Source organism: Anopheles funestus, chromosome 2RL (assembly GCF_943734845.2).
Source record: "Anopheles funestus chromosome 2RL, idAnoFuneDA-416_04, whole genome shotgun sequence".
NCBI lineage: Eukaryota > Metazoa > Arthropoda > Insecta > Diptera > Culicidae > Anopheles > Anopheles funestus.
Window position 1 is genome coordinate 12484324 of NC_064598.1, and position 27670 is coordinate 12511993.

Below are 27670 nucleotides of genomic sequence, written 5' to 3' on the forward strand. Positions count from 1 at the left end.
TTAAAACATAAACAAACTGTGATTTGTTGTCAAAATCATACCGGGCAAGAAGAGATTCTAGCGCCGTAAGATAATTACTTTTTCCATTTGCAAACTATTTGTGATAACATGTAATTTCGTGCATCGGCAAACGCAAGGTTGTTGTATTTGTTCTCTCCCAGTACCTAAACGGACGATAAGATGAAGTTAATGTCCTTATCGTCAATCTGTGGCATTGTTTTCCTGTGTTACATTTTACATTCCACGTATACACTTTACATGCTGTTTCGGGCACCGCAATGTACCGATACGCCCTGTTACCAGTCTCAGCTGACCAAAGGCAAGTTCCTACAGCTTTCGCTGTACACTTCCGCGTTTGCAAACCCTACCAGCGCAGCAAAGGTGGCCAAGCTCGGTACCATCAACCCGTTCGATCCGTTCATTGAGCTTGAGAAGTGAGTACAGAACATGAAAATGAGATAAAAATGTTAATTGCTTTTAAAACACACCTTCTTGCTTGTTTTAGATCATACACCATCAATCTGCCCAAGGAGACGCGTTCCAATGGAACGCTTTACATGTTTGCCGTACTGACCAAGGGTGCCAAGTCGCTGGACTGGGACTCGGTAAGAAGCCAGAGTACATCGGTGATCAAAAAGTTTGGCCTGACGCACTACATGGTACCTAAAGCAGCTACAATAAATTTGCTTAACGACAAGGTAGGTTCAACTCGAGGGTTTAGCGTTTACGACCTCATACGTCACAATATGAGGCTTTTGACCTGTAGGTCAATTGAGTTAATCATTCCCACATGATGTACAAATGAACAAATTTTCACAGGGTTCGACAAAACGGCCTGCTAGAGCCGTAAATCAAAAGCGTGTCGCGCACATTCGGCAAAATGTGTTCATACACATCATTACCGAACATTTTTCCGTATCTCCAAGGGATGTACCAGCGGAACTGGCACGAGATATTCGCATCACCCCGGACAATCTGGTAATGCCAATCATACGGAATGATTTTGCCAAAGAAAAGCTTGCCGATCTGGTGGAAATCGACCCGAAAGCGACGGAAGCCACCGTAACAATACACTACGCGCCCAGTTCGGTAGGCAAGATCAAGATGCTGGCACAGATAGAAAGGGCAATGTCGGACCTAACGAGACTTGGCTTTAGCGAGAAGGATATCGATGAGGTGCGGAGTTTGGTGATGTTCTAGAGATGGACTTTCTTTTCCTAATCGCGTTTCTCTTATTACAGGTAAAATCAATCTTCTCCGATACGAACGTTTACTTACTATGTGGAACAATAATCATCAGCAGTGTTCACGTAAGCGGTAGAATTGATTTTCAATCCTTCACAACGCAATAATGACCCATCCCTCATTGGTTTCTCTTACAGCTTCTGATAGACTTCCTGTCGTTTAAAAATGATATTCTATTCTGGAAGCACAAACGCACTTATGCTGGGTTATCATTGCGAAGTACGCTGTGGCGAACATTCAGCCACATCATAATATTCCTCTACCTGATGGACGAAGAAACATCACTGCTCATCCTGATACCGACGGGCATTGGAACGCTGATCGAGGTGTGGAAGGCGAAGAAAATCCTAAAGCTCGATGTAAGCCTCCGTCATGGAATTCGGTTCCGATCGAACGAAGAAGAAACGGATGTGTCGAGCGATATTCAAACGCAGGAAAACAATACACTGGAACTGGACAAAGAGGCGATGAGATATTTAAGCTTCGTACTGTATCCTCTGTGCATTGCTGGAGCTATTTATTCGTTACTTTATCTTCCCCACAAAAGGTTGGTCACTGCCGGTTCGATCGATAACAAACGCGCTCTTTACAATAACGTCCCTTACTTTTCCAACAGTTGGTACTCCTGGACAATCAGTTCAATGGCAAATGGGGTGTATGCATTCGGGTTCCTATTTATGCTGCCTCAACTATTCATCAACTACAAGCTAAAATCGGTCGCTGCGCTACCGTGGCGTGTGTTCATGTACAAATCATTCAACACGTTCATTGATGATGTGTTTGCCTTCATCATAACGATGCCAACCGCTCACCGATTTGCCTGCTTCCGGGATGATATCGTGTTTTTGGTCTATCTTTACCAACGATGGTAAGTACGCACAAGCCACGAATGGTACGATATTAAGTAGAATGCAACTGTAGCATGGAAATGTATCTCCCACTTAGGTTGTACCCTGTTGATAAAACACGCATCGACGAAGACGAACGGGCCCTTATGGGAAAGGAGCCAAATTCGACCGACACAAAAGAGGAGGAACAGAGGCTGAAAAAGTTGGACGCCAAGGAAAATAAGAAAGATAACTAAACATCATATACCGTCGTTTTAGTACTATAATGTGAGACGTGTGTCGTTTGTAGCTAACACAACTAAATGGCCATTTTGAACGAACGCACAACAACAATATACAGCTAATAGCGTCACCGTTCGTAATGTTTTTCGTACGGATACATTGTGCGGCAAATTACTGCCAGTTACGTTAACATTGATCGCTCACTCGCATTGAGTCATTAAGTTCCATCCATAGGTTTACGTTTATAATTGAAAACTATATTTTATCGTTTAGTTTGAGCGCAATATTTTCAATATTTTCGTACAAATGTAAACCGAAATGCATTTCCGTATCGTTGATAACGAATCTTATATTCTTTAGAGTAAATAAATGAACTTCAAATCAATCTGATACATCATTGGAATCCTTTTTAAAAGAAAAGATTGATAAATTGTGATGGTTTTGTTTTGAGAATGGGATATAGATCGTATCGTTTCTATTCGCTGTTAGATTTAAGTTGCATATCAGCAGAAATCATCACGTAGAAAGTACAAATCTTGCAGCTGTCCAGAATCATGTGGAGGAAAATACATCAAATTGCAAAATCGGATACGAATGAGCAAATCTCATGCCGTTTGTTGGTAAATGTATCGTATCGTTCGCGTTTTGCCATTCGCACAATCTTCCAGTTCTTCGATTTTGTAGGATGTTTCTTGCTGTATAATTCTTCTGTATAAATGTTAAAATTCCTGTATAACTTTCAAGAAATCACTATGATACTCATTTCCCATAACGGCAGACGAACAAAAGTTATTAAAAGTCCTTTTTTAATATTCATCTCCAAACTATTACGTATATAATAGAAATACGATATTTGCGTTACGTATTAGTTGAATCATCCCTTCCAAACATAATAGACCAAATGCAAACATAATAGACCAAAACAATTTGTTTGCGGCTTGATATGCGTTTGTCCTGTTAGTCTTTCTTCTCCGAATAGATTCTTTTCCGGCCTTATCTTCAATCATAACCAAAAAAAAAATATTTTTCTCCGTCCTTGGCTGTTGGAGCATTATTAGAAGAATAACCCTCCCCAGCTAGCTCGGAAAGGGCTCAAATCGATGGTTCAAGGTTTGATTACACCAACAGCAGGAAATGGAAAGGCTCTTAAGAAAACTATTCTCCTTTCCCGTTCTTAGTGAATCAATTTCTACCAAACCGTATCCGACACTAAAACAAGATGGTCTGTAAATGGAGCAAATTGTGGTAGAATTTTATGCCACCCCAAACAGGGCAATAATCATGGGCCGGAGATGGCAACAATTCGTATCAGACGTTTCAGATCAATATAATGAATTCTATTCGTGCAGCAGAAGAAGAAAAGATCGTGCTTCTCATGAGGGAAAAAAGACGCATATTCGTTTGGCAAAGAAAATAATATTGGCTTTTCCTAAAAGATGGAAGTGGGCTCGTAACATCAGTTTCAATAGAATCTAAATCTCACCCTACCAGGGGAAACGCAAAACGTTACAGCGCAATGGTAGAACGATACAAAAAGAACCTCATCCGAATCGGAATTATTAATGCTACTTGTGTAAATTTTCATTAAAACAATCTCTAAATCACACACCAACCACACAAACCGAGGCCGCGCAAGGGAACTGCAAGGAAATGTTCTTTCCGTTCTTTCTTGTGGTTCTTGTGGTCTTTGATGTTGGAAAGTCGCCAAAAACGTCCGTTCGGATGCGGCATTTTCTTTCACCCTCGGTCACACACACACACCCTCCTATATACAACACATCAAAGATGTATGAAATCAAGATGAATAATAGTGGTGGGTGGAAAGCGAATTGCGTTGTGATTTTTGGGCTTCGAGGCGTTTACGGACTAGACAGAATGAAGCAAAATCAAAAACGGAAAAAGAAAAGAAACCGTCCTACCCCCTGAAGACAGAGGGACATTTAATGTGCAACTTTTGCACCGGTAATAATCTCACGCAGAAGAAGAAAGCAAAAAAAAGCACCGTTTTGAGTTTTAATGTGTTCGAATTAAAAACAATTCTACGCAACGGTTTATTTTTCATCAAAAAAGGGGCATTACGTTGGGTGTTTTATTATTTTCCTTTGAGTTTATTACACTTCCATAACATTCGCATGCAACTCATCTTTATTCATATAAATTACTATACGGAAAGAAAAATCTATCCATCGCGTACGGTTGTAAATAGATAATAAACTTTAATGGAGTTTTTTCCCTCCTCATGTGTAACGCTGGTTCGGAAAACGATTTGCTAAACGTTTGAGCAAAGTTAAGCTAAAATTGTTGCTACTTGTTTTTTTGTTGGTTGATCGTAAACTAATCATTATTAAGTGTATTAAGTGTATTTATTTAGTAATAATACCTCTGGAGGGAAGGTGAAGAGTTGGTGGGACATTTTCTATTAAGAGTCACGTGGTTATCATTTTTGCTAGAGAATCATTTAAACAAAATGAAAGTGGGAACGAAATGATTGAATCACGTTGTTTATAAGCTTCTTTGGAAAAATAATATTTGAGTGATAAAATAATATTTTTTTATTTATTTTTTATTTATAATTAATTATTACGGCTTCGGCCGTATTGTCAGCCTCTGAAGCTGAAGAAGTACATTTTTCACAAGGCATTTCCTCCTTGTATTTTACCTTATCCCGGGCATACTCGGTTAATGATAAAATAATATACTACATACGTAATATAATTCACTAAATCATACTTTTGCCAAGCTTTTTCGCACATACAATCAACCGTATCCAATTCATTCCCGTTGTAGAAAAGAGACGAAACTCCACTACGCAGCAAGTCGCCATAAATGAAAATCATTTAACACAAAGCTGAAAATAAACTCCTGTAATAATCATCATCTGCTGTTGCCGCTGGTGGTGCTCTGTGATCCGGTTGTTTCCGGTTCGGTGGGTACACCCGGGGGCCGTATCTTTCCACCATAATGGCTGCGTTTCGTTTCCTCTTCCTTCCAAATCAAACGCAACCAAACCTACCACCAGTTTATCGATTTTATCGCCATTCCAGCACCAGGCCAAGCAAAAGGTGGCCGGAATACCGAAACACCAGCCACCAACCAAAAGATTTGGCACACACACACACACACACACACACTTGGCATCGTACGGGTGCGGGACCGGGACGTTTGCATAAGTAATTTATGGCACACGGTAGCGAGTATATAACCGCGACTCGTTAGTAACTCTATTAGGCTTATAATTGTTCGCTAATTCGATTCCACTTGCAGCGAAACGGGTGAATTGATAAATGCGCACTACGCAACCCAACAGGCCAACGAAGGGGGTTTGGGTTGGAAAAGGCGAGGAAAAAGGGAGGTGGGGTGGTTGGGAAATATTAAATCAACTGCTCAACGAGAGCAACTCGGACCTCGGTTCATCTAACATTTATCTGGAGCCCTAGTTCGGGCTTAATGACACCGGAACTGATAAATAATGCTTGCCCATTATATGAATTTGGTTATGTTTCAATTGTTTCAAGCTTGCGTTAAAGTACGGCCAAACATGTTCAAAATGTCCCACGGTTCAGATTGTGATTGTGAAGCATAAATTTGAAACTTTATCAAGTGAAAAAAAAACACTTTTTGTGTGTGTGTGCCATTACCATCGTATGATTGAATTGTGAATCGATTATGCAAATTTTTCCCACAGCTGCCGATAATTGAAACGTCTACGTTCGCGTTCCAGGCACGGACAAACAACCCCCCACTTTCCTTCCGGGAAAAAGGCGGATTTCCAGGGTTGTATGATAATTTCTTCTCAAAAAAAAAAACGAAAACAAATTTACGCAAGCAAACTGACCGTTTGCGAAAAGTTAAAAACCGATGAAACATTTTTCATTTTTTGTTCCGTTTTCGTGTTTTTTTTCTGTGCTGCTGTTTTTGCTGCAATAAAACGTGAGCTATTTACTTTGGAAAGTGGTTGATGAAAGTTTTTGAAAAAGGCGTTGAGATAGTAAATAACACAAAATAATGATGGAAGCCTTTTTTTGTTTGGTTGCCTTTTCAACAATGAGCTTTTTGTTCATTAATCAGAATTTTGCACCACTTTAGATGGGTATCATTTCCTTTTTTTTTGCTTCGTTCCTTGATGCATATTTGATACAGTTTAGTTAATTAAAAATCTATACAAAATATTTTTAAAGGGGTTTTAAAGTCTTTGCTTAAAGTGTGGTACTTATTGATAAAACATAATATGGAATTTAAATGGTAAATATATCAATGAATTAGTGTTATGTGGAGAACAGTATCGTTGAAATAGTCTAATATGTTATTGTTTTCTTTTCTAGAAGATTCACGTCTCAGTGGCGTTTGTAATTCTATCGAAACTTAAAGCTTTCGGAAATACGGAAGGAATTCGAAATATGCGTTCTTTGGCATCTCCAACGTAACATCTGGACTGAAGTAATTTCAGTTTTAAAATACTTAAACAGTCCATATGTCTAATAGATCCTTTTAATGTTTTTAACATATTGAAGAAAAGTTTTATAAAAAAATAAACTGACTGTTTTTTTTTCATTTTCAATATTCTAACGTATTTTTAAACATGTTTACTTTCTGAATACATCGTCAAAATAATTTCGTTATTTTTGATTTTTGTCTTGAGCTTTAAATGAGATTTTTTTCTAACACTGTAACACATCCAACATAAGCATTTAGGAGTTGTATATTTCCTCGTTTTGCATATTATTTCAGGGAAACTTGTTAAATAGCATATGAACTCAGTTAGGTTATTCCATAGAATATCTTGAAATGAACATTTTTTCCATTTCCAAACATAATTTAAGGAGAGTTTCATATGTCAAACAAACGTGTACTAAGAAAATGTACAAAATTTTTAATAAAGTACAGGAAAAGTGTTCCTTTCTGCAGTTTCTTCGTAATTCGTACTAACTGAAGCATCATCATCATCATCATCAACATCATTCAGAACGAAGGAAGTGGCACAAAAAATTAATCAATCCTGATTAGCAACCTTCGTGCCACCGTTCGGAGGTGCCCGCTGATTTTATGATGGTGCTGCGTTTCAGTGATCTATTATGGCCGGAATCGTTCGCTAAAGTACCGTACGTGACATCTGTACCTTTCTTTGGTTGCCCCATTCAACGTGGTGATGATGTAAGAAAATGGGAAAGCATGGACACCACCAGAAAAAGAAATACAGTGGCAAAAAGGGGAAATGTGGGGGACAGGGTTTGGGGGGAGGATTGGTATGTGCTGAACATATATAAGGGATGATTCAACTATTACGTGACGCAAAAGTTGTAAATTTTGTAACAAAACGTAACGTTGGAAGTAATAGTTTGGCAACAATATGTTCTCTAGGTGTCGAAGAATCGTTTCTGGAGGTTTTTACCGGACGATCATGGGAAAATTTATGAAAGGAAAGAGAAGAACAATATTTTACTTTTCATCCTACTTACTCACACTATCGATCATGTGTTATATATTTATTTTTCAAGCGTATTTTTTTTTAATTTATTTTAAGTAACATAAATTAGTACACCCTCTTCCCCTCTGTGTAACAAATCGTAACGCTGACAGTAACCCATTCCCTCCCATTCCTTTCCAGTGTTACGGATTTATTAAATGATCCCCAAATGCATACATACCTCCCACCGTACGATGTAACGATGTTCTTACGCCACTTAAGGGTAGCAAAAATTGGGCAGCGAATTGTGAAATATGGTGCAAAAAAGTCAACGAGGAAAACGCACGATTTTCCCGACACGGGACCGGGAGATAAATAAAAAAGAAGAAGAAGAAGAATGACCCCTACATAAAATGGCGCGCATGTCCGTCTGCCCCAAAAAAACGGGAAGGAAGGGCGATATGAAAATAGAAGTTCATGGATGGTGCGCGGAAACTAAATTCGATGTTCAAATCAGGACAAATTTCGTATCATCCTTCGGGTTTTTTTTGGGGGTTGGAAAATAGAAAACATGGCCAGGAGATGGATGACGCACGGTAAAGCGAACGTTGCTAGATTGTTTTCTGCTGACGATGGTGGTAGAGGGTGGAGGGGAAATGGAGAAGGGGAGGGGAGAATTTGGCAAATATGCTGTAGCATATGGGACCCAAAACGAATGGGGAGCTCGTTCGAAGTTGCAATAGAAGCGAATTGAATTGAGATGAATCATTGTGGAAGGAAGAGATGTTACACGATCTCTTTTTTTTTAGCATTTAACAAATTGAGACTGTTGTACGAGACTGGAAAACACTCAACATTCGCTCTATCTCACTCGAACGTTGAATCTCCAGCATCCACAACGATACAGCATTCAATATATGTACGGCAAATTGGAAAAGAAGAACGAATAAAAAGAAAAGGAAACCGATGATATACACGTATATTCCTGTTTGGTCCTTTCCGGTGACGCATGTACGATGGTCCAGACCAGTCAAAACTTATGTACAATCTACTTAAATTCAATACACAGACCAATTCCCGAGATGTCAAAACGCGAAATTTAATCAAAGCAACCCTCGCTTGCTCCTTTGCCAAAAACCGCACGCATACAATTACAGAGTGAAATTGAACCTTTTAACATCTCCCTCTGTTTCTTTCTCTCTTTTTCTCTCATTCTCTCTCTCTCTCTATCTCTTTTTTTGGCATGGGCATGAGTGGTTGTGATGAAGTGAGTGAGTTCGCCTATCAAACTCGTCGTCTCCATGCGTTGCATTATTCAACGGTCAGGGGGTAAGTGTACGCTGGTGGGGAGGAAATATTTATGTACCGACATTATTAGCCAGAGGGATGATAACGATACCATCCCGGGTGGTTGGTGCAGGGAAACTGGTTGGCAATCATGCGCATCAAGTATCCGGAAGCTTGAATCAGGACCTGCGCAATGATAAGGATGCAATTGGGAAAAGGAACAGCCTTACCTATCGTCCATATGCAGGATCCTTCCTTCGGGGGTTTTTTGGCGGTTCGGTTCGGAAAATCATGGCCCACTTGTTGAGAAGCTTCGTTTTGCGAGGGTAGGACAGCAAGCGAGTGCGAGCACAAGAGTGTCAATTATCAATGGATGTTGCACTCAATTGAAAAGGATTGATTTGGAAAAGAAAAATCCATTTATTTTTCAATTATCTGTAGGATGCGAAACCGTCCGGAAAATGAACGAATGTCCTTTAAAAAGTTTCCAACGGGAAAAAGTGTCACAAACGAAGCGAAGTTTGCCCAAATACGCACGATTTGAAATGGGAAGTTTCATCAAATCTAAATGGAATGATCTTTATTTATGATTGGGGATATTTCATTTAGCTACACTAAAAGGTGTTTATTGAACCATTTTTCTTTCATTTTTCACGGCATATCTCTCCAGGTGTAAAAAGAATAAAATGTTATATTTGTTATTCATTTGAGAAGTCAAAATTAAAATGTGTTAATTATGCTTCTACTAATCAAAATTCCATTACCACAACGCATGTTGTGCTATTATGTTGGCTATTATAAGAACATCGCCCATGAAACATTTCAATTACGAAATATTTCAACATGGCACGATTCTCCTTCGCTTTACAACGCTTTCTTTCTTCTTGTTTTGCGAAAATGGCGTCAAGAAGTAGGCGTGGTCAGCTGCAATGCACCGAAAACTTGTTCTTTTTCTCTCTCTCTCGTTTGCCCGTTCGCTCTTTCTCTGTCGCGGTGGGGTGGGGGTTGCAGGTGTAGAGGAAAACATCGCAACGAACGCAGCGTTCGAGCATAGCAGCCTCTCTTGAGCATAAAAATTTTTCATTTCGAACTAATCCAACGGTCGACACCGATGTGCTGCTGTGCGGGACCTGTAGCGATTGTTTATACATTTTATCGCGAGTGATTAAGGTGACGTGGTAATAAATTATGTGTATGATTGAATTTTTTTTTCCTGTCGTCACATTGATTTAAATCAATTGCAATAATTATGTTGCAATGTGGTGAAAGTGTGCATTAGAATGGGGTATCCTGGCAGGGTTTTGATATTAGTGTACCCTGGCGTTTTAGTGTTTTGTAAACAAAGTACTTTTACCATATTGAGCTTTTACCAAATTTTAGAAACCACCTTGAAGCTAACTTTTACGGCGTTTGGCCGATGGCAAATTCTAGGAACACATTTACAAAGTGTATAGTGTAAAATGATAAAACAGTGTAATAAAAAACCATGTGTTAAGTGAATCTTAAGTGTCCTGTGTGATTAGTGAAAACCCGCAGTGATTAAACACAGTTTCCATCTTTGTAATGACCTCTCTGACAATTATGGGATTTACATTGTTGTTAATTTAAACGATAATTCATTGTTATGAACATTGTGTAACTTATTTAACAGTTATGGTATGTTTAATATACCTGCAAATTAACTAATCTCAAAGTGAAAAGACAACTAATAAATTAATGAGACACTGCTGCAAAATTTGATTTGTGAATATTATATTTTCAAAAATATATATAAAAGAAAAACTAAAACAAATTAAACATAATAGAAGACAATGAAATTTGAAGAAATAACAGAATAGAATATGTAAAAAAGAAAAAAAAATAATGAAACAAATAACATATTAAAATAGTGCAAACAAATAACGCTGCCAAAGCCAGTTAAATACAATGTAAACTAAACAATAGTTATAGTGTGTTCAGCAAACAATTAGAACAAAACAAAATTTAAACAAAAACAAACCATTAACATTCAATAAAAGAAAAAAAAAACAATTAAATTGAAGTAAAGCAAACAATAACAATAACATCAAAAACAACAATATAGAAGTTCTTAAAAATGTACATAAAAATAATAAAAATCTGTATTAACAATAAAACATATGCGTAATGCACACTTTACTCCTTTTTATCAACCTCATAAGGGTTGAAGTAAGCAAAAAATAAATAAATATTTTAATTTATGAATAAAACATTCTGCACAATCCCTTTTGTACATTCTATACGGAAAAAGTTCTTTTCCACATAAATAAAATATTAACAAACTTCCCTACTCGGTACGGTTAGTGTAAAGTGCAACCGAGAGGTGCATTAATGTTTGCGTTTTTTGTGTAGTATTAGTTTTATGCTGCAAAAAGGCACTCGTTCGACGTTCGATGGCCAAACAGTAGTGAAATGTTTGGCTGGTGCGGTGATTGGTACTGGCTGGGGAAAACTCAATACCATTTGGAGACTTTTCCGGTGTTTTGGTGAGCGAGAGCTACCCGCGTACGCGTTGGTTGCCGCGTGGTGGTGGATGTTCCAATAACCGTCACAGGCCAAACGTGGTCACCACCACCTGCAAATGTTACGGGGAACATTACGGGCACGTACAGGCAAGCACCAGCCAGCGTAATTTGCGTGCCCCGTGCGAGTTCAGTGCGATGTTTGCGTCGGTCTTCCGTTTGCCGTTTTCATGGCTGTTGGTGAAAATAAACAAGTGCTACACAGTGGAATACAATCCGTTGGCCTGCCGTGGACCGAAAGTGTCAATGAGTGCAGGTCGATGATGAGTGTAAGGAAAGTCGGAAAATTTTATTGTGCCTTCGATACGTGCGCCAAAAATTCGGTTGAATGTGCTTTACCGGTCTTTTGGAGTCCGAGAGTAAAATAAACTTTTTCATTGAAAAGTGTTTAAAACTTAATAGTGTATATAAAAAACACTAGAACTATTCCGTTTCCTTTTAATTCTGCTATAAAGTAATAGATAAAACCCGTGAAAGAAGTGAGTTGGCTGATACAAATCATTGTGACAAAAGCTGAGTGTTGACAAGAATAACTACATTAAAATTAAAAAGAAAACAGTTTCCCTTTATAATATAAACTGTCTAAAAGTGTTTTAAGTGCAACATACAAAACTGCACTGTGATGCATTCAAGTGCAACGCAGCTATGCGAAATGCGATTCACGAACAGAATTTACCGACGGCATATTGGTGTGCTGCTAATACATCGTAGAAGACAACAAACGGAAGCTTTCTTACTTACTTTTTTAATGTATTTTATTTAATATACTCCTATAACAAATTTAATTTAATTTTTATATTCATTTTCCACTTTATTTCCCATTTAAGCAGCTCTGAAAACCCTGCAGATTAACATTTGTGCAATTATCGTGCAATAAAAGTTTAAAGTAATGTCTCTAAGTGTATATGGTCGCTTGCTGTAACGCAAACAAAGCACTGAAAGCATCATGGAAGTAGTTAAACAAAGCAATAAGTGTTTAAGCACTCTACAGCAAGCTACAAATAGGTGTTAAAAAAGAAAGAATAAATATTAAATTACAAAAACTCGTTGCGACCAAATCTGTGAAGTGTGAAAAGCTACTGTTTCATCTGATCGAAAGTGGACAAGTGGATCTATAGAAATTCTTTTGTTACCGATCGTGTGCTTGTGTACGTGTGTGTGTGTGTTGCTGTGTGTATGTCCTTGATCTCGTGATCGTGTGTTAATTGTTTGCTCCTTCTATAGTGAACAAAAGTGCGTAAATATTTTTCATAAAACGTGTTTGTGTTTGTGTGGCTATAGTGGCGTGTAAAAAACCAACACCCCCACCCCCCCACAGTGTGTCCCATCAACAAACCCGTCCGCATGTGTGTTTCGCAGCCGGCATCCCAGTCGGTTGAGTCGTTGACGTCACCGTCATCGTGCTAGAGATGGTCCTGGAGCATCAGGGAATGCTGCAGAATCTGCAAACGCTTGGCTCGCAGCCAGCCCTGCAACTGTATGCGGCGGCCGCAGCAGCCCAGCTAGCACCCCGAAACCGTACCAACGTACCACCGCAATGGGCACCGTTCCTGCAGTTCGGTGTACCGAACATGTTCGGTGGACACTTCCTAACGCGACCACGGTTTGGGCCACCGGGCGCACCGCCCAACCTTACCAGGCTGGGCGGAGGTGATGGTACGGGGGCGGGCATAGGTGTCGGGATTGGTGCCGGCGGTGGAGCAGGTTTACCCGGGGGGCTTCTGAATGGGGCCGCCCATCCGAACATATCACCTCACCGCGCCATGCAGGGACCACCGAGCGAAGATTCTAACGATGATCGAGGTAGGACCTTCCCTGTTTCAAAAATGATTTAATGCAAAAAAATTGTGTTTTTAAGCGGTGAAATAGTTTTAAAATCGCACACTAAACAAAGTATCGCGTACACGATCGAGGAAAAATAACCAATTATTAGACGCTTGAGACGATCCGACCGACTGGCGCGTACCGTTAAAGGGTGTAATTGTTTATTTCTGTTGCAGCAAAACTAACGAGTGCAACATCTCTCGTGCCAATCTCTCCAGCACTATTAGCGCCATTAGCATTGTCGAGTTGCGGCGTCTTATATTTGAGGCGATGCAATTATTCAGTCAAAAGCGTCTCAAGCGGTGTGCGGCTTCGCACCGACCTCGACCGGGAGACGTCGCTTAGACACACAAGCACTGTACAGTTTGTACGGCAAAACAGCAAACGAGCGAGGGAGCCTCAGTCCGGTCATTATCATTTTATTGTAATTCAATAACAACCTCCAATGATCGAACGGGTGACGGATTTATAATTCAATTATTTGCACAACGCTGGCAAACGATCCACTGTCTGTGGCTGTCAATATTTGCCAGCATATTAGCGAGCGTCGTCGTGATAATGGGCAGTAATTGGAACGAACGATCGACGATGGCCTGCAGACGGTTCTTTAATCTCATCTCGTCGCTCTAATTAGATCGGCATGGCATGGCGCATTTGATGAACGGCATGAAGGAGAGCTGAGGAAAAAAAGGGGAAAACAAAAGTGCAAAACAATTTTGCTATCCCTTCATCATTGATAAAACAAAATTGCTATTCACTCATGAAAACGGTAGTTTAATTGTCTACCGGGGAACACTAGCATTTTATGCGATCGCAATGTACACCATAATATGGATTCATAAACAATGTTCTCCACACAAACACAGGCGAAAGGATGCCATCATAAACCATCATAACCTGCCCCCCCCCCCCGAAAAAAAGCGTAGCCGATGAACACCAGAAGTTTAATCGTTTTACAGCTTAATTTGTACCCATTTGTTATTGGACAGTAGCGGTGGGTTTTTGTTTTTTGGGTAAAAGAGTTGAACCAAGCACACACACACTGGTGAATCGATTTATACGTGGCGTTATTTATAAAAAAGCCAATCCCTTTTTGGTAAGCGCCATCGTATCCCAAACCGCTGTAAAGCCCAAAACGTCATCATCGGTGTGTAATGTCGTTTAAGTCCAATCAAATATAATAAACTTCAACAATTTCAAAGCGCTTGACCGGAAAAGGCGCGTGTGGATGGTGAAATAAAACTCCTACAGTAAAAATTATCCTTTTCCTGTTTTTTTTTGCTCAGCCACCCCAGTAGCACAAATCGTACGGAATATAATCGCTGGGCAGCTTAGGTTTTTTTGGGGCGATTTTTTTTTCTTCTGCCTGTTAAGATGTGTCTAGTTTGAAAGTGGTGAAATTTGAAACCCATACAAAACGATCGTTTTGTGGTGATTTTTAGTGCTTTATTTTATATATCGGGTCGGGTCACCAGTTTTCCTGGTTTTATGGAACTTCGCTTTCGGGTTTATTGCCTTCTGGTACGCTCTTGAATTGGGTCCAACATGTTTTCCTGGTTTTTTTATGTTGTTTTTTATCGGGTGATATGGGAAAGAATGTTTTTGAGTTTTTGATCACAGTGCAAATTAAATATACACTCGAAATTTGGCAACTGAAGATGGTCAAATAAGTTGATCTTCTCGGAAAGTGATTGACCTTAAGTTTTCATCAGATGATTTTTATTACAAAATTTACTAGTAATTTTTATATCAAGCTACTATTTTACAGCCCTCCGAAGAAAGGCCTAAAAAAGTGTATTTTTAAGAATTAACAAAAAATAAATCATCTGTTCTTGAACGGACATAGATTTTTTATTTGAAAGATAGATAAAATAATTTTTTACTAACTTAAAATCCAGAAATAATTTTATTTTCGAGCTTCTAAATGTGTATCTATCTTTAATTGAATTGGATGAATTACCCATTCTTACTAACAGGATAAAACGAGTTTTTCTTAAGTTAACACATTTAAAGCAAAACATTATTTAAAGCAATTTATTTATCATCTTTACCCCTTGAACGGATCTAACCTTAAAATACATGAAAAAAAACATCACAAAAAACATACGAAGCATAAACTGTACGGGGTAGCACATTCCTTTTCCCATTTGCCAGATCGCTTGGATTCAGGTCAGTCACGCCAATAAAGGCATCAAAAAATCATCTCCAATGTCCTCACCGATTCCGATCGATAACATTTGCATATCGATTGCTTCGAGTATGCTCCGTCCGTCCGTTCGTAATCAATCGACAAATTATTGAAATCATATTCTAAACACACACACACACACACACACACACACACACACACACACACACACACACACACACACACACACACACACACACACACACACCCGAGCTCAAACGAAAGCGATCGAACAAAAATGCATCACACGGCACCAGCTTCCAAAACGGTGTGAAAAGGAAGAATGTTGCCGGCTGCCGGTTGGAAATGTCGTCAACGGGTGTAATAATAATCGTAACTAATCGGATAATGGGAAAGCCGCTGCCGATGATCATTCCAATCGAGCGTCGTTTTCCGCCCCGTACACTTCAACGATCCAATAAGCGGAGGCCATGGCACAGAGGCCATGCAGCAGCACATCTCGTAAAGTGTTGTGAAATTTTCATTTGGTGGCTTTTGAGGTGTGTATTATGTTTTTGTCCTCTCTTTCTCTTTTTTTTGGTTAAACATTTGGATTTTGGAAAGAATTTCTTGCCGGTGGTGGTTTATTTATTGATAGCTTTTTTTCCGAGCTCCTGCTGTTCGGTTGCGATGTAATGTGTTTGATCATAATCAAATGGTACGATCACGATCGTGCGCCTAACCTCATGCTGTTCGGTCGGGGTCTTCGTTCTAAATATCCTTTATTCTGGGATTAGGCCCTCAAATTAATCGATTTCTTCTCACCGACGCAAAGTTTGATCAATCGAATGATTATCCCCTTGATCAGAAATGATTGAAATTTTGCGTGCGCGTTTGGTGCTTCACTAATCGTTCGTTTTGCGTCTCTATTCGGCACGATTAACATGTCCTAATTTGTTGATAATAGACACAACGAACCCGGTGCTCTATTCTACGAATCTTGCAATCGTATGCAATAAATCATTTGCCACGACAAGGTCATCAAGGCTTTTGGTCTTATCGCAAAACTCAATGTCAACCAACTGCCACCCTGATCCAGTGTCCAGCAAAGTGAGTTCTGCGCGAGTTTTTTTTTTGTTATTCATCGCATCTGTAATTAGTGATCCTCATGGGGTGGCACGCAATAAACCGGTCCACTGTTCATGCTGCTGGAATTGAAGCTCCTCCCGATCAGACTTCCGATGTTCAGCCAGCATTAGTATTAAAATATTCCTCTAATAAAATGTAATTTTTCACCAGAAAACAAGTTTTACTTGTGACGCGTTAATGAAGCTAATGCTGATGATCGATTGATGATAATTGTATTTTTATTTAATACACAGCTTTGCTATATTTCCATTGAAAGTTTGCGCCACTCTTTCATATTGTATTAAAAACCCATTTATCTTCCGCGATAATGTGCGTCCGTTGCAATTGAATAGATTAACGCGCGTTCGTTCGGTTGGGAAGCGTTAGAAAAGCATCAAACACAAGGCGCCAAATATAACATTTGATTGATAACAATGGGGTGCACGGTTCAAAGTTGTCGGAGTTGCAAGTTTCATCATAAGGCTAACTCTGCTCCGCCAGACCACCACCAAAGTCAGGAAATTAAAAACCTTCAGCCCGCCAAAATGGACACCCGAAAAAAAAACCCCCGCGATCGGTAAGTGAAGCAAAACGCATGCTTACCACATCGCTCTCATTAATTCATTGTTTACAATGAATCGTGCCCGGTTCGGTGGTGATGCAGTGATTGAGCTGATCGTTTGAAACTAGTGTGTGATTTGGACGGCGCCGGAAGTTGATTGGATTGACCCCGGGGAATAACCTTCCGAGCAGCGATAGCGTACTCTGCACGAGCAACGATGATCTTCCTTCATCGATGGTATTTAATTTCGATTAACGTTTCATTTCACTTGGCGATGGTTTCATCATTGCGTTTCGCCTATCAGCACCAGGGTTTAGAGGGCTTCAGTGAGGGACGGTTTGAAGAATGAAACAGGGAAACTGATGCAGTGGGATCTTAAAAGGCAAGCAAGCAAGCAAGCAAAAAAAACGAAGCAAAAACAAATTTAAAACACACTACAATGAATCGACAATAGCAATTAAGACTGTTTTGCTCCCACCTAAAGACCACCCCGAACGGGGTGATTACAATTTCTCAGTATGAAGAGTGTTTTTTGGCGATTTTGAGCTCAATCGAAATTGTTTTGAATTTTGTTTAATGTTAAAAGGCAGATTTTGATAGCTTTTTTCGGGAAGTAATCGCAAAACTTCCTTTCCAAGAAATCACAAAGAGTTCGTTTAATTGCTATAATATTTCTTAGAACACTCAAGCCACAAGAAAAACTTATTTACTTATCAAGCTTTAGGCTGCTGCAAAAAGTCTTCTAAACCCGGAACGAAGCAAACAGCGTAGTATGTCAATCTAATATTCAAGGTATTTGTGGAGTACGCATCAACGCCATCTCAGTTCATGTGGACGACTCAAAAAGACTTTAAAATAGTTGGGTCGTCCGATGTTATTTTAATTTTAGTGACATGATCAGCCCACCAGAACATGGCGAGTCTAGTTCGTGCTATGCTATTGAGTTCATTGTGCAACTCAAAAATCTTTCGAACTCCTCAAGAATAATTCGTAACCTTGCTTTCCAACAGGATTTCGTCACTTGAGGACAAAGTCAATGTCTCAAATACTTGTATGGATATTGGGACTATAAAAGTTCCATACAATCCTAGCTCCAAACGTTACGACTGGTGTTTTGAGTAAAGAAATCCTCAGACTTTAGACTCAGATTGTAGCATAACCTCAAAAGTGCTTCACTCCTGCGTAGGTCAGGATTCCTTAGCAAGGCCGCTGAAGATGTCTTCATCTTTTCGAGGATTTCAACACGAAAACCAGTTCTTATAAATAACAAATTCTACGCCGCAATAATATCATATTACCCGTGAAATCAATAGAAAACTGCCTTTATAAGCTCTATTACAATTCAAATATGTACACAATTTACATGATGTAAGCAACTCCATTCTGTGGGCGCTAACATGCACAGCTACTGAACCGCGCAATACTCCCAATGGGGATGAGCATTTGAATATGGTGATTCGAGCCAATTCGAGGCACATTTTCCAGCACGATTTCCACTGTGGGAATGTATTCAAATTCGTGCGTGTTCCTTTTTTTTGGAAGAATTCGACAACATTGAAGTTCTTGCGGGAAATAAAAAATGTAAAAGAAAACTAAATTCAAATCGAAGGGTGTAAAATGTTTTCAAAAGTGCTTTGTTTTAAAACTACTAAAATTACACAAAACAAACATTGTTCAAAACACTTTGAACTTTCGTCTTTTCAATAAAAGCGTACGCACGTGCACCGTATAAGGTGGTGATCACCACCATCATCACCATCATCATCATCGCATAATAATCATAATCAGCACCAAGTTTAACTCGATGAAGTTTGGATCGGTTTCGGATCAGATTTCATAGCGTGCCTGACTCGAACGAACTGAAAAGCGTTTCTGTATGCTTCTCTCAACACGAGACGTTTTATTACCGTTTGGCAACGAACGACTCTTTTGGCTCTGCCCCGTGTGTTTTGGGGATTTTCGACATGAATCGATGAAAATAAACATTGTAAATCGATTTCTGATTGTTGTGCAAAGAGAGAGAGAGAGAGTGAGTGAAGGATCCCACCAGGGAGGCGAAACATGAACGGGGTTTGTGATGTAAAATAGGTTCCAGCACAGGATTAAGAATGGTTTGTGTGAGTAAAAATATGTGTTTAAATGTATTTGAAAATATGGCAGTTTTCGTCGCTTATAAAACGCTTATAAAAACTGAAAACGCTTATAAAAACTGAAAACGAAACTGTGATAGTTTTTACTTTAGCATGATCCACCTCGCCGAAAGTATAAGTAAGACATATGGAGCCCATTATAGTGTCTTGATGAAGATTTATGTACAGGACGTGTCGGAGGAGAACACGATAAGGATCCGTTTAGTTGCAATATAGTTACGAAGAAAGTAACGCAAGAATAGTTGTCCACAGTAGTTTTTTTCCTTAACCTTTTGCCACAATTCAACCAACGAGAATAATTGCTCAGTTGCTCTAAAACCCCTTTTTCTTTGAGGGCCACCGCCACAAAACCCCTTTCTGCATTTTCCAACCTCAACGCACCGACTCTCCTTGTCGTTTATATCGAAACCCATAAACATTCACCCATTCGGTGCTAATGAGTTGTAACGAATGTAATTTAATTCATTCCGGTTGGCAATCGTTCCACAAGAGATTTTTCGGAGGGTTTTTCACTCTTTTCGTACCGGTTCGGTATGAATTTGAACAGATTGCGACCGTGGTGTTTGTTTTCGTGTTGCATCGTTTGCCGGGGGTTTTGCCTTTTCCCGGTCCTCGACAGGGGGATCGGGAGTTTTCCAATTATAACTCTTCCGAAAGATGAGCCTGTTGTGATGATGAGTTTGAACAGTCAAAACATCGGCCACGATCTGTGGTAAGGTGTGTCCTAGGTGATATACTGAATGGTGGAAGGTACAGTGGAATTGGAGAGAGCATCAGATAAGAATGTACCACAAGCAATCCAGATTGGCGATGGTGCGATGCAAATAGAAATGGCCAAAATGGAACTGTCAGGCAACGCGACAAAAACACAGGAGGGCAAAACGATAGCAACACAATAGCCTCGAAATATCTCCAAAAAACCCCGAACATTATCGGTGGTAGGAAATCTGAAATTAAACACTTCCAAAATAGACATGACGCTGTTCGTCGTTGCCCGTGGAGTCGATCGTTGTGCGTTTTTGGGTTGGATGTTGAATTTGGGCGTAAATTCGTCAGAGGGTTACACATCTGTACACACATCGAGGTGGAAGCTGCTTATCAATCCGTGAAATTATTTCAAAAAACCCACACCCGTAAGAAGGCATCTCAGTCGGAAGAGTTTTTGTTGAGAAGAGTAAGCGGAAGTACGTCCGCATTTCGCAATTTTGTACCGAAAGGATCTTGCGCGAATGCGCGAATTTGTCTCAAGTGCTCATAAATTCGATTTACCTTCAAACGACTTACATTTTACAAGTGAAGTTTAACATAAAAAATGTTTCTCTTTAATTGACAATAGTCTGTTTTACCTTTTCTACAAACTCAGCACAATTCTTTACCCATTTGCGTACGAATCCGGGCCGGAACTTTACAACACTTGACACTTGCATCGTAATGCGGTTTCCGATTTGGAAGTCAAACCATCGTAACCGGTTTTATTGACCCCTTCTGTTCTCATTCCCTTTCCTGAGGAATAGCGTAAGGATACTCCACATTCGACCAACCCCCAAAAAGGATAAAACTCAGGATCTCTTCCCGCCAATGCCTGGCAATGCCGAGCCAATAAGAAGCAAATGCCAAAAACGGAGGGCATTTTGATGATTGTGCTGATTCAAATCCAATTCGATACACATTTGTCTAATAAGCCGTGTCTAAACCCGTATCCGAACGTGAGCCCTCCATAAACAAACAAGGTCCACAGTTGCCATGCGTGGAACAAACGAAACAAGGGTTTTGCCCACAAACCAACTTGGCCCCGGGTCGGTTCGGGTTTGGTTGAAGGTAAGAGAAATCACCCCCCTTTCCGTCGACCTCCCTACTCTCCGGGCGATGGGGTTAGTGGTGGAAAAGAAAAGAAAAACCACAAGAAGAAATCCCTTTTTCGGCTGTAACCTCAAGACGGTTGGGCAAGAGCATTACCCGGGGGTGCTTCCGGAATACGAATTGGCTTATTTTGCGAACGTTTTACGGGTGTTAGCAGGAAGTGGCTAAACTCGGAACGACTCCCACTCACACTTGCAGCAGCTACCCGGGGGGAGCAATCCGGAATGGCCGGGTGGTGGTGATGCCAATTGAAGTAGTAGGATGCTAACCTTTTGCCAAGCAATTTACATTTGGGAAAATAAAATCTCGGTTACGTACAAAAACGGGTGGGGGCGGAAAAAAGTCCTTGCCCTTATGCGAAAGGTGGCAAGGTGAGCTTAACTTTACATATATGCACACCTTGGTTTTATTTTTTGGGCAACCAACTGTTCGTGCGCCTGAAAATCCGGGGTTTTAAAATTTATTCCGACGTAAAACATGGTCAAGCTGTTACGTCTTCTGGGACGTGAATTCCTAATTTCATCTCACAAGAAGAAAAAAAATCAACACAACAGAAGATGAATGGAACACACTTTACATAAAGAAAGCAAGAAGCAAGAAGCATTTACGATTGAAATCAATTTTAATGCCAATTTGAATTCGATTGCTTTTGCTTTGTTTTATTTACAGAAGGGTTTTCTGTTGTTTTTCCCCCCCTACTAGAAAGCAAAGTGTGTAAATATTGGTGGCGTTAATCGATGGAAAGATTTGTCGGTGACCATAGGAAATGGGATTAGTAAAATGGAGTGTGACGAGAGTGCATGGAACATGTGGACGAAAAAAAAATCGAATCCTCAAGAGAAATTATAACAGCAGGGAACTCTTGTGTCGATTTTGTTTTATCGTTATGGACCTTATGTTGAAGGGTGTTTTCATATTTAGCACTACACCACAACAAATTTATCGAGTGTAACATCGATAGAAACGCTTTTAATTCTAATTGATTAATGATTTCTTTTTTTGCTACTACTTTTTGTAACAAAATTTCCCCGAAACAAGTGTGATTTCTCAAGGCATTTTAGTAACATTTAGTTAGCATTACTTATCTGTTTCATTCGGTAATATTTATTTTTTCCTTTCCATCTTCAGTGACAGGTGCAAGCGTAACAACGCTAAAATCCTCATCCCACAAACCGAGGTTACAATCATATCACACTTACTTACAATTCCACTCGGGCTACCCCTTTTTCCGAAGGGATTCTCACCCGTGCTCTCATCTCATAAATAATCCCAAACCAGATCGGCGTTTCCGTGCTCATTCAATTACGATTGGATTCGGATTCTTTGCGGTTCTGCCTTCGATCCCCCTTTCCCTTTTGGTGTGTCCCCTTCATCTTTTGTGTTTTGCTGGTAACAAATGGAATGAAAAATCAACCGGTAAAGTGGTCAATTGCAAAAAGGGAGAAAAGGGTTTGACTTGGTGTGCGTCTTTTTTTTCTCGCTATTTGTTTGTTCATGTTCTGGCGAGATGGGAGTTATCTTGTTCCTGTTGCAATAGTTTATAAGGCAACCCTTGTTGTTTTTTTTTGAGTTATGACAAGTCGAAAGGAGGAGATATTCGAAGCTGGGATCAGATGCTGATAAGATGGTAGTTTGATATTCGAAGCTGTTTCTCGGTTGAATTATTTAGATTGAACGTAGATCAAAAAGATAGTTCAATTCCCCCTGCCCGGTGGATCTATGAGTTAAAATTGAAAAATAAAGCAAAGATGCTTGGTAACATTCGTCCAAGAATGAATATTTCTTTGCAAAAGTTACATTTAACATTACCGCAAACGGAATGTTATAAATATTATCATACAGATTCAGTTCATCGCTTGCTGGCAAAACCGTAGATGTGTCATCTATGGCACACCAAAGTTATTTCCTTCTCTCCGAGGCATTTTCCGAAAAGCACTCGAAAGGATCAAAGGGAACAAAAAAAAACAAGGGAAAAAGCGATCGAAATGCGGTACCAAGCATACAGCTCCACGCTCCACAGAAACACCACCGAAAGATGAAAGAAATAGATTGTATATGAAAATTTAGATTAATTGGATGCCAAATTGGATTGCCAAGCCAATGTTATCCCACCAGTACTTGCCGCATACTTTGCCTCGGACCGTGCTGGGTGAAATCGTCTACTGCTAAGCATAAACTTTTTCCCTCCCCGGGTGTGTGTGTGTTTATGTGACTGTCGGAGAAGGCAACAGGACTGTAGCGGGTGTCCATGAGGGGGAGACGGCAGGAAGTTTTGGAGTGTGTTTGCCATTTTATTTCGAGACAGTCGCTTCCAAAAGACCAATCAAACTGTTTGTGGTTTTAAGTTTTGCGTTATTGCCGTTAGGTCGGTGGAAAAGTGTCCTTACGCGGTGAAACCGCACGGCTCAAGGTGCGTGGCATTTGGTATAAAAGCTTGCTTAAAACTTTTTTTTGTTTTTTTTTACGGAAGCAATCCGCAATAGGCAAATCATGCCATAAAATGACCTGTGTTAAATTAAATTAGCTCGAAAACATGATTTCTTGTCGTTATGGTGCCAATCGGGTGATGAAGCAAAATTGGAACAAAGATCATAAAAAAATACAATTTTTAAAAGTATGAAAAATTATATGGAAGTAAATATATTTTGCATTAAATTAAACGTTGGAATATTCTTGAATATGAGAGAAATATTGTAAAACTAAATTACCAAATCATAGCACAAATTGCACAATTTACGAAACGTTGCAATTCGCCAAGTCAAACTTTGAGGCTACTGCACTTTCTTAGCTGTCAATGGAAGCTTAATTTACTTTCCTTTTCGTTGACGTGGCTTCAAATTTGAAACCTCCAAAAAAAAGTTCCTCAAAACTACTTCCAACTCTAAGAACTCAGCGCCAGCGGGTTTTTTCCTTTTTATTCACACGTTTGTACGACTGTTGAAGCGTGAGTTCTTTCTTATTAATGACACTTTAATTGTACTGCGGGTGCTCAGGCACCGAATAACCGTGGCACAAGTTGAGCAAAATGGCTTACAAAGTTTAATTTCAGTTTAACTTTTCGTTTGTTTCTAGACTTCGGGAGTTTTTTGCTCGAAATCGGAGATCTTTTTTGTGTTCTCGTAACTCGATGGTAAGCTAAAAAGGAGAATTTTTCATCAAACTTTTCAGTTGAGTAGTTCAACTATCAAAAATTAAATGATAATTCATTCAATTGACATATCTGTAATTATACCCCCCGTACGAATACGGTATTTTCAATGAGCTCCAATTAATAATGCATAGAAAAAGCTCTCGTTTTGTTATACAGCTTATACAGTTACCAGGTACACTAACACTTAAACCGACTCTACGTGCACGCAACCGCCATCGGCCGCTTCAACGACGACGGAAAATTGAATGTAGATTAACATAATAACATATTAATTATGGGTCAAAGCGAACGCTTTTAAATGAGCTTGGAGAGGTAGTTCGAGAACGAAAATAATCACCAGTTTCAATGATTTTATTAAAAAGAAAAAACCACAGATACTAGCTCATTTACAAACATTAAATAAACAATGGAAGTATTCTACAGCACATACCCGAATAAAGCACGAAAACACCCTACCAACAATCGGACATGTACAAGACACCTATTTCCAGCAAAAACCGCAAAAACTCACAACACGTTCACGTTGATAAAATCTTATCTTCCCTAGCTGCTGCTTTTGTTGCCGGATGTGACACATTAATTTCCATTCGCCTTTCCCCCGGGGGGACGCTTGCACATGTTGTTTTTTGGTGAAAAACAAAAAAAAAACCTCCCCGAGTTTTCCCGCGCGAGTGTTATGTTTTTCGAATGTTAATTTCCCCCGACGGCTTGGAAGGAAAATTTCGTTCGCCGAGTTAAGTTCCGGCGTGCAGCAAGGATTTGCGCCATGTTTTGTGTGGGTTGAAGCGTGAGGTGAATGAGGAAAAAATCCTTTACCACTTTTTGCGAGATATTTTAAATGCCTTTTTTGTGTGTGTCCAGTCCAGTACAGTTGATAGAGCAATTTGGCACACCTAATGAGGCTAAGCGTTGGAAGGGATTGTTCACCAATGGTCGCCGAAAGGACGTCGAAGGAAACGTTTAAGGTAAACCACTCTGGAGAGTGAGATAGCGTGTGCTCGGGACGGATCAAACCATATTTGCCCAGCATTCGCGACCCATGGTCACGCTCGTTATGCTGCCCATGGTTGCCCATTCGTACGAATCTTCAAACAAGCAGACAACAGAACCCTCCAACACCTCCAGCCCAAGTCAAAGATCCAAACAAAAAAAACCAAAAAAAAAAGACAACGAAGGCAACCACCTCGTCTTAAACCGTCCATCCATCCGTCCACCGAGCGGTAAATTATCTTGAAATTATTTCTGCTGTTTTTCAATTTTCGGTTTTACTATCCTTTTAACGTTCGTTCTTATTATCTCTTCACAATTTATTGCCCCGAGGTGGGGAGGACGATCGTTTTGCGCATCCCGGTGTCTGCGCATACGCGTCGGTGCGTCGACTTTAGCAGTCGGCGTGTCGGCGTGCCTTAGCCTTTGGAACTGGTTCCACTGGCCGTTTTTTTTTGTTTTGCTGGTGGCTGCTGGGGCAAGGGCCAGCCCCAAGTCTGGTTTGGGCATCAATTATAAGCTTTCGTGCCTACTCTGACGGCGACGAACGCTGGCTTTTCGGTGCATTTGTAGGCTGGTGCTCCTTGAGGTACCCAAGATTCCAAGGCACTTTGGCAAAAAATAGAGAGAGAAGGGAAGAAAAAAAATGCGCACCCTCCGTACGGCTAAAGACGATCAATTTGTCGGTAGGTGCGACATACAGCGGCGTATGTATTGGTAAAGGCGAGCATTGTGCAACGAGCAAACACTAATGAAGAACAGTGCGTCCTGTTAAAGACTCACGCGACTAGTTTCAATTATTGTACGCCTTGTACGGAACGAATGTATATTTATGAAAATGGGAAAAAAGCGAGAAGCTAATTGGCTCTAAACTGTTTCAATTGATTTGTGAAATTTTAATTGCTCACAGAAACAAAACTTGTCACCTTGTTGTACAAAACGAGGATGAGCTTTTTTTAAACTAATTTTACTCATTTGTTTTATAACAGTTAAGTAAGTACTCTCCATTCAGTCGGCACTGTATTATTTTTTTCTTTATATTCCCTTTTTGATCAAACCAATCCTTGCTACCCTTCTTCCTCAAGCTTCCAGTCCCCAACACCACGTCAATTCGTTTCGTTGATGCTTCCCCGCCCGTGCATGTCCTGCAGCTCATCAACGCTGGGGAGCTTCATTAATTTCAACCAACGTCGGGCGAAAACGACTTCATTCCCGACGGCTTTTTCCACCTCAAAATCGGGCTGCGAAAAGGAGCAGGAGCACTTGTTTCACGGGTCGGTTAGGATCCAAGGAAACAGGGCGAAAGGAACAATAAAAAACATCCACCCCAAAAAGGAAAATAATACTCCCGAGAGAGAGAGAGAGAGAGAGAGCAGGAGAGTAAGAAGCAGAAAGAGAAAAGGAGCATAAAATTTAGTCGTTGTGTTTGTTGGCATTTTTACAAGCTTCCCCATTTCGGGTTTCGTGGGCTTCATCCCACTGTCCAGGGGAGCCACAAAACAAAACCTACCCCATCCCTCCTTCACCGCGATGGCGGGATAAAATAAAAGGCAGCCCAAATGCCACCCCTGCCCCCCCCCCAAAAAAACCCGATCCCGGTTCCCGACGGTTCCGTCACGCCGTTACGATTATTATTATGCCATCATGCGGCTCTCGCTTTTGCGGCGCACACCAAATAAGAGGCCGCCTTTTGCTGTTGTTGCGTCAGGCCAACAGTGCCTTTTTAGGGGATGAAAAAGGGGGGGATGAAATGGAGGGTTTTGGGAAGACGACGTCCACCGCCGCGAGCTTTAAGAAGCGATCGCTTTACCGCTTTACGTTGGTGCTCCAAACGGAAGGTGGAAGAGGGGAGATGTGGGGTTGAAGGGGGGGAAATGGTTGATGGGTGGGGTTGGGCTAACTTTCAAGCTTCCTTCCACTCCGAAACAGTCCGGGGCTGAGCTCCCAGCTCGCACCTAACAAAAAAAAGGGCAGGACGAACGGGGCACACAAACGGACGGACACGTCGTTTATAATCGAAATGCGAACGAAACACCCGACCCGGCGGGGCACGGGAAACACGAAGCAACATTTCACGAAAGCTGCATAAAATTGGAAGTGAGAAAATGTCTTTATTTACACGTTTTGTAATTGAATAGTCGGCAAATGAATTATTTTCAACCTGAAGTGGATTTTCTGCGCTTCCTTCCTTTTCTTGGCTAACGTTTGTTTTGCCTTCTCTTGGTTTTTTTTTGCTCAGCTCTTTTGTTTTGCTTTGTGTGGTTTGAGGGAGAAGGTTTTTTCTTCTGTTGTTATTGTTTTGCTTTCTTTGCACCTTTCGGTATATGTATGTTC

General features: G+C 40.3%; 2 protein-coding genes across 9 annotated transcripts in view; both read left to right on the top strand.

The window, feature by feature from the left end:
- The first annotated feature begins 11 nt into the window (after nucleotides 1-11).
- Nucleotides 12-2700, top strand: LOC125762361 (cleft lip and palate transmembrane protein 1-like protein). The gene is made up of 7 exons (XM_049424345.1): nucleotides 12-434; nucleotides 506-698; nucleotides 820-1176; nucleotides 1242-1310; nucleotides 1383-1792; nucleotides 1862-2113; nucleotides 2191-2700. The coding sequence occupies exons 1-7, from the start codon at nucleotides 181-183 to the stop codon at nucleotides 2327-2329; spliced, it is 1674 nt and encodes a 557-aa protein (XP_049280302.1). The 5' UTR covers nucleotides 12-180; the 3' UTR covers nucleotides 2330-2700.
- Nucleotides 2701-9676: 6976 nt separating this feature from the next.
- Nucleotides 9677-27670, top strand: part of LOC125762371 (homeobox protein unc-4) — a 69726-nt gene continuing 51732 nt past the window's right edge. The window contains exons 1-2 of one of the 8 annotated variants that reach the window (XM_049424372.1): nucleotides 9677-10198; nucleotides 12374-13349. In XM_049424372.1, the coding sequence (XP_049280329.1) occupies nucleotides 12956-13349 (394 nt within the window). In that variant the 5' untranslated portion in view covers nucleotides 9677-10198; nucleotides 12374-12955. Of the gene's footprint in view, nucleotides 10199-11331; nucleotides 11816-12373; nucleotides 13350-27670 lie in introns of those variants that run through there. The other 7 variants (XM_049424373.1, XM_049424379.1, XM_049424374.1 and 4 more) reach the window with 7 other exon arrangements.

Excerpts from the sequence above, each read along its gene's own strand:
- LOC125762361 (XM_049424345.1), top strand. The coding sequence starts at position 181 with ATGAAGTTAATGTCCTTATCGTCAATCTGTGGCATTGTTTTCCTGTGT. Across the intron at positions 1,177-1,241 it reads GCGAGAAGGATATCGATGAG|GTAAAATCAATCTTCTCCGA; the intron begins GTGCGGAGTTTG and ends CTCTTATTACAG. Across the intron at positions 2,114-2,190 it reads GTCTATCTTTACCAACGATG|GTTGTACCCTGTTGATAAAA; the intron begins GTAAGTACGCAC and ends TCTCCCACTTAG.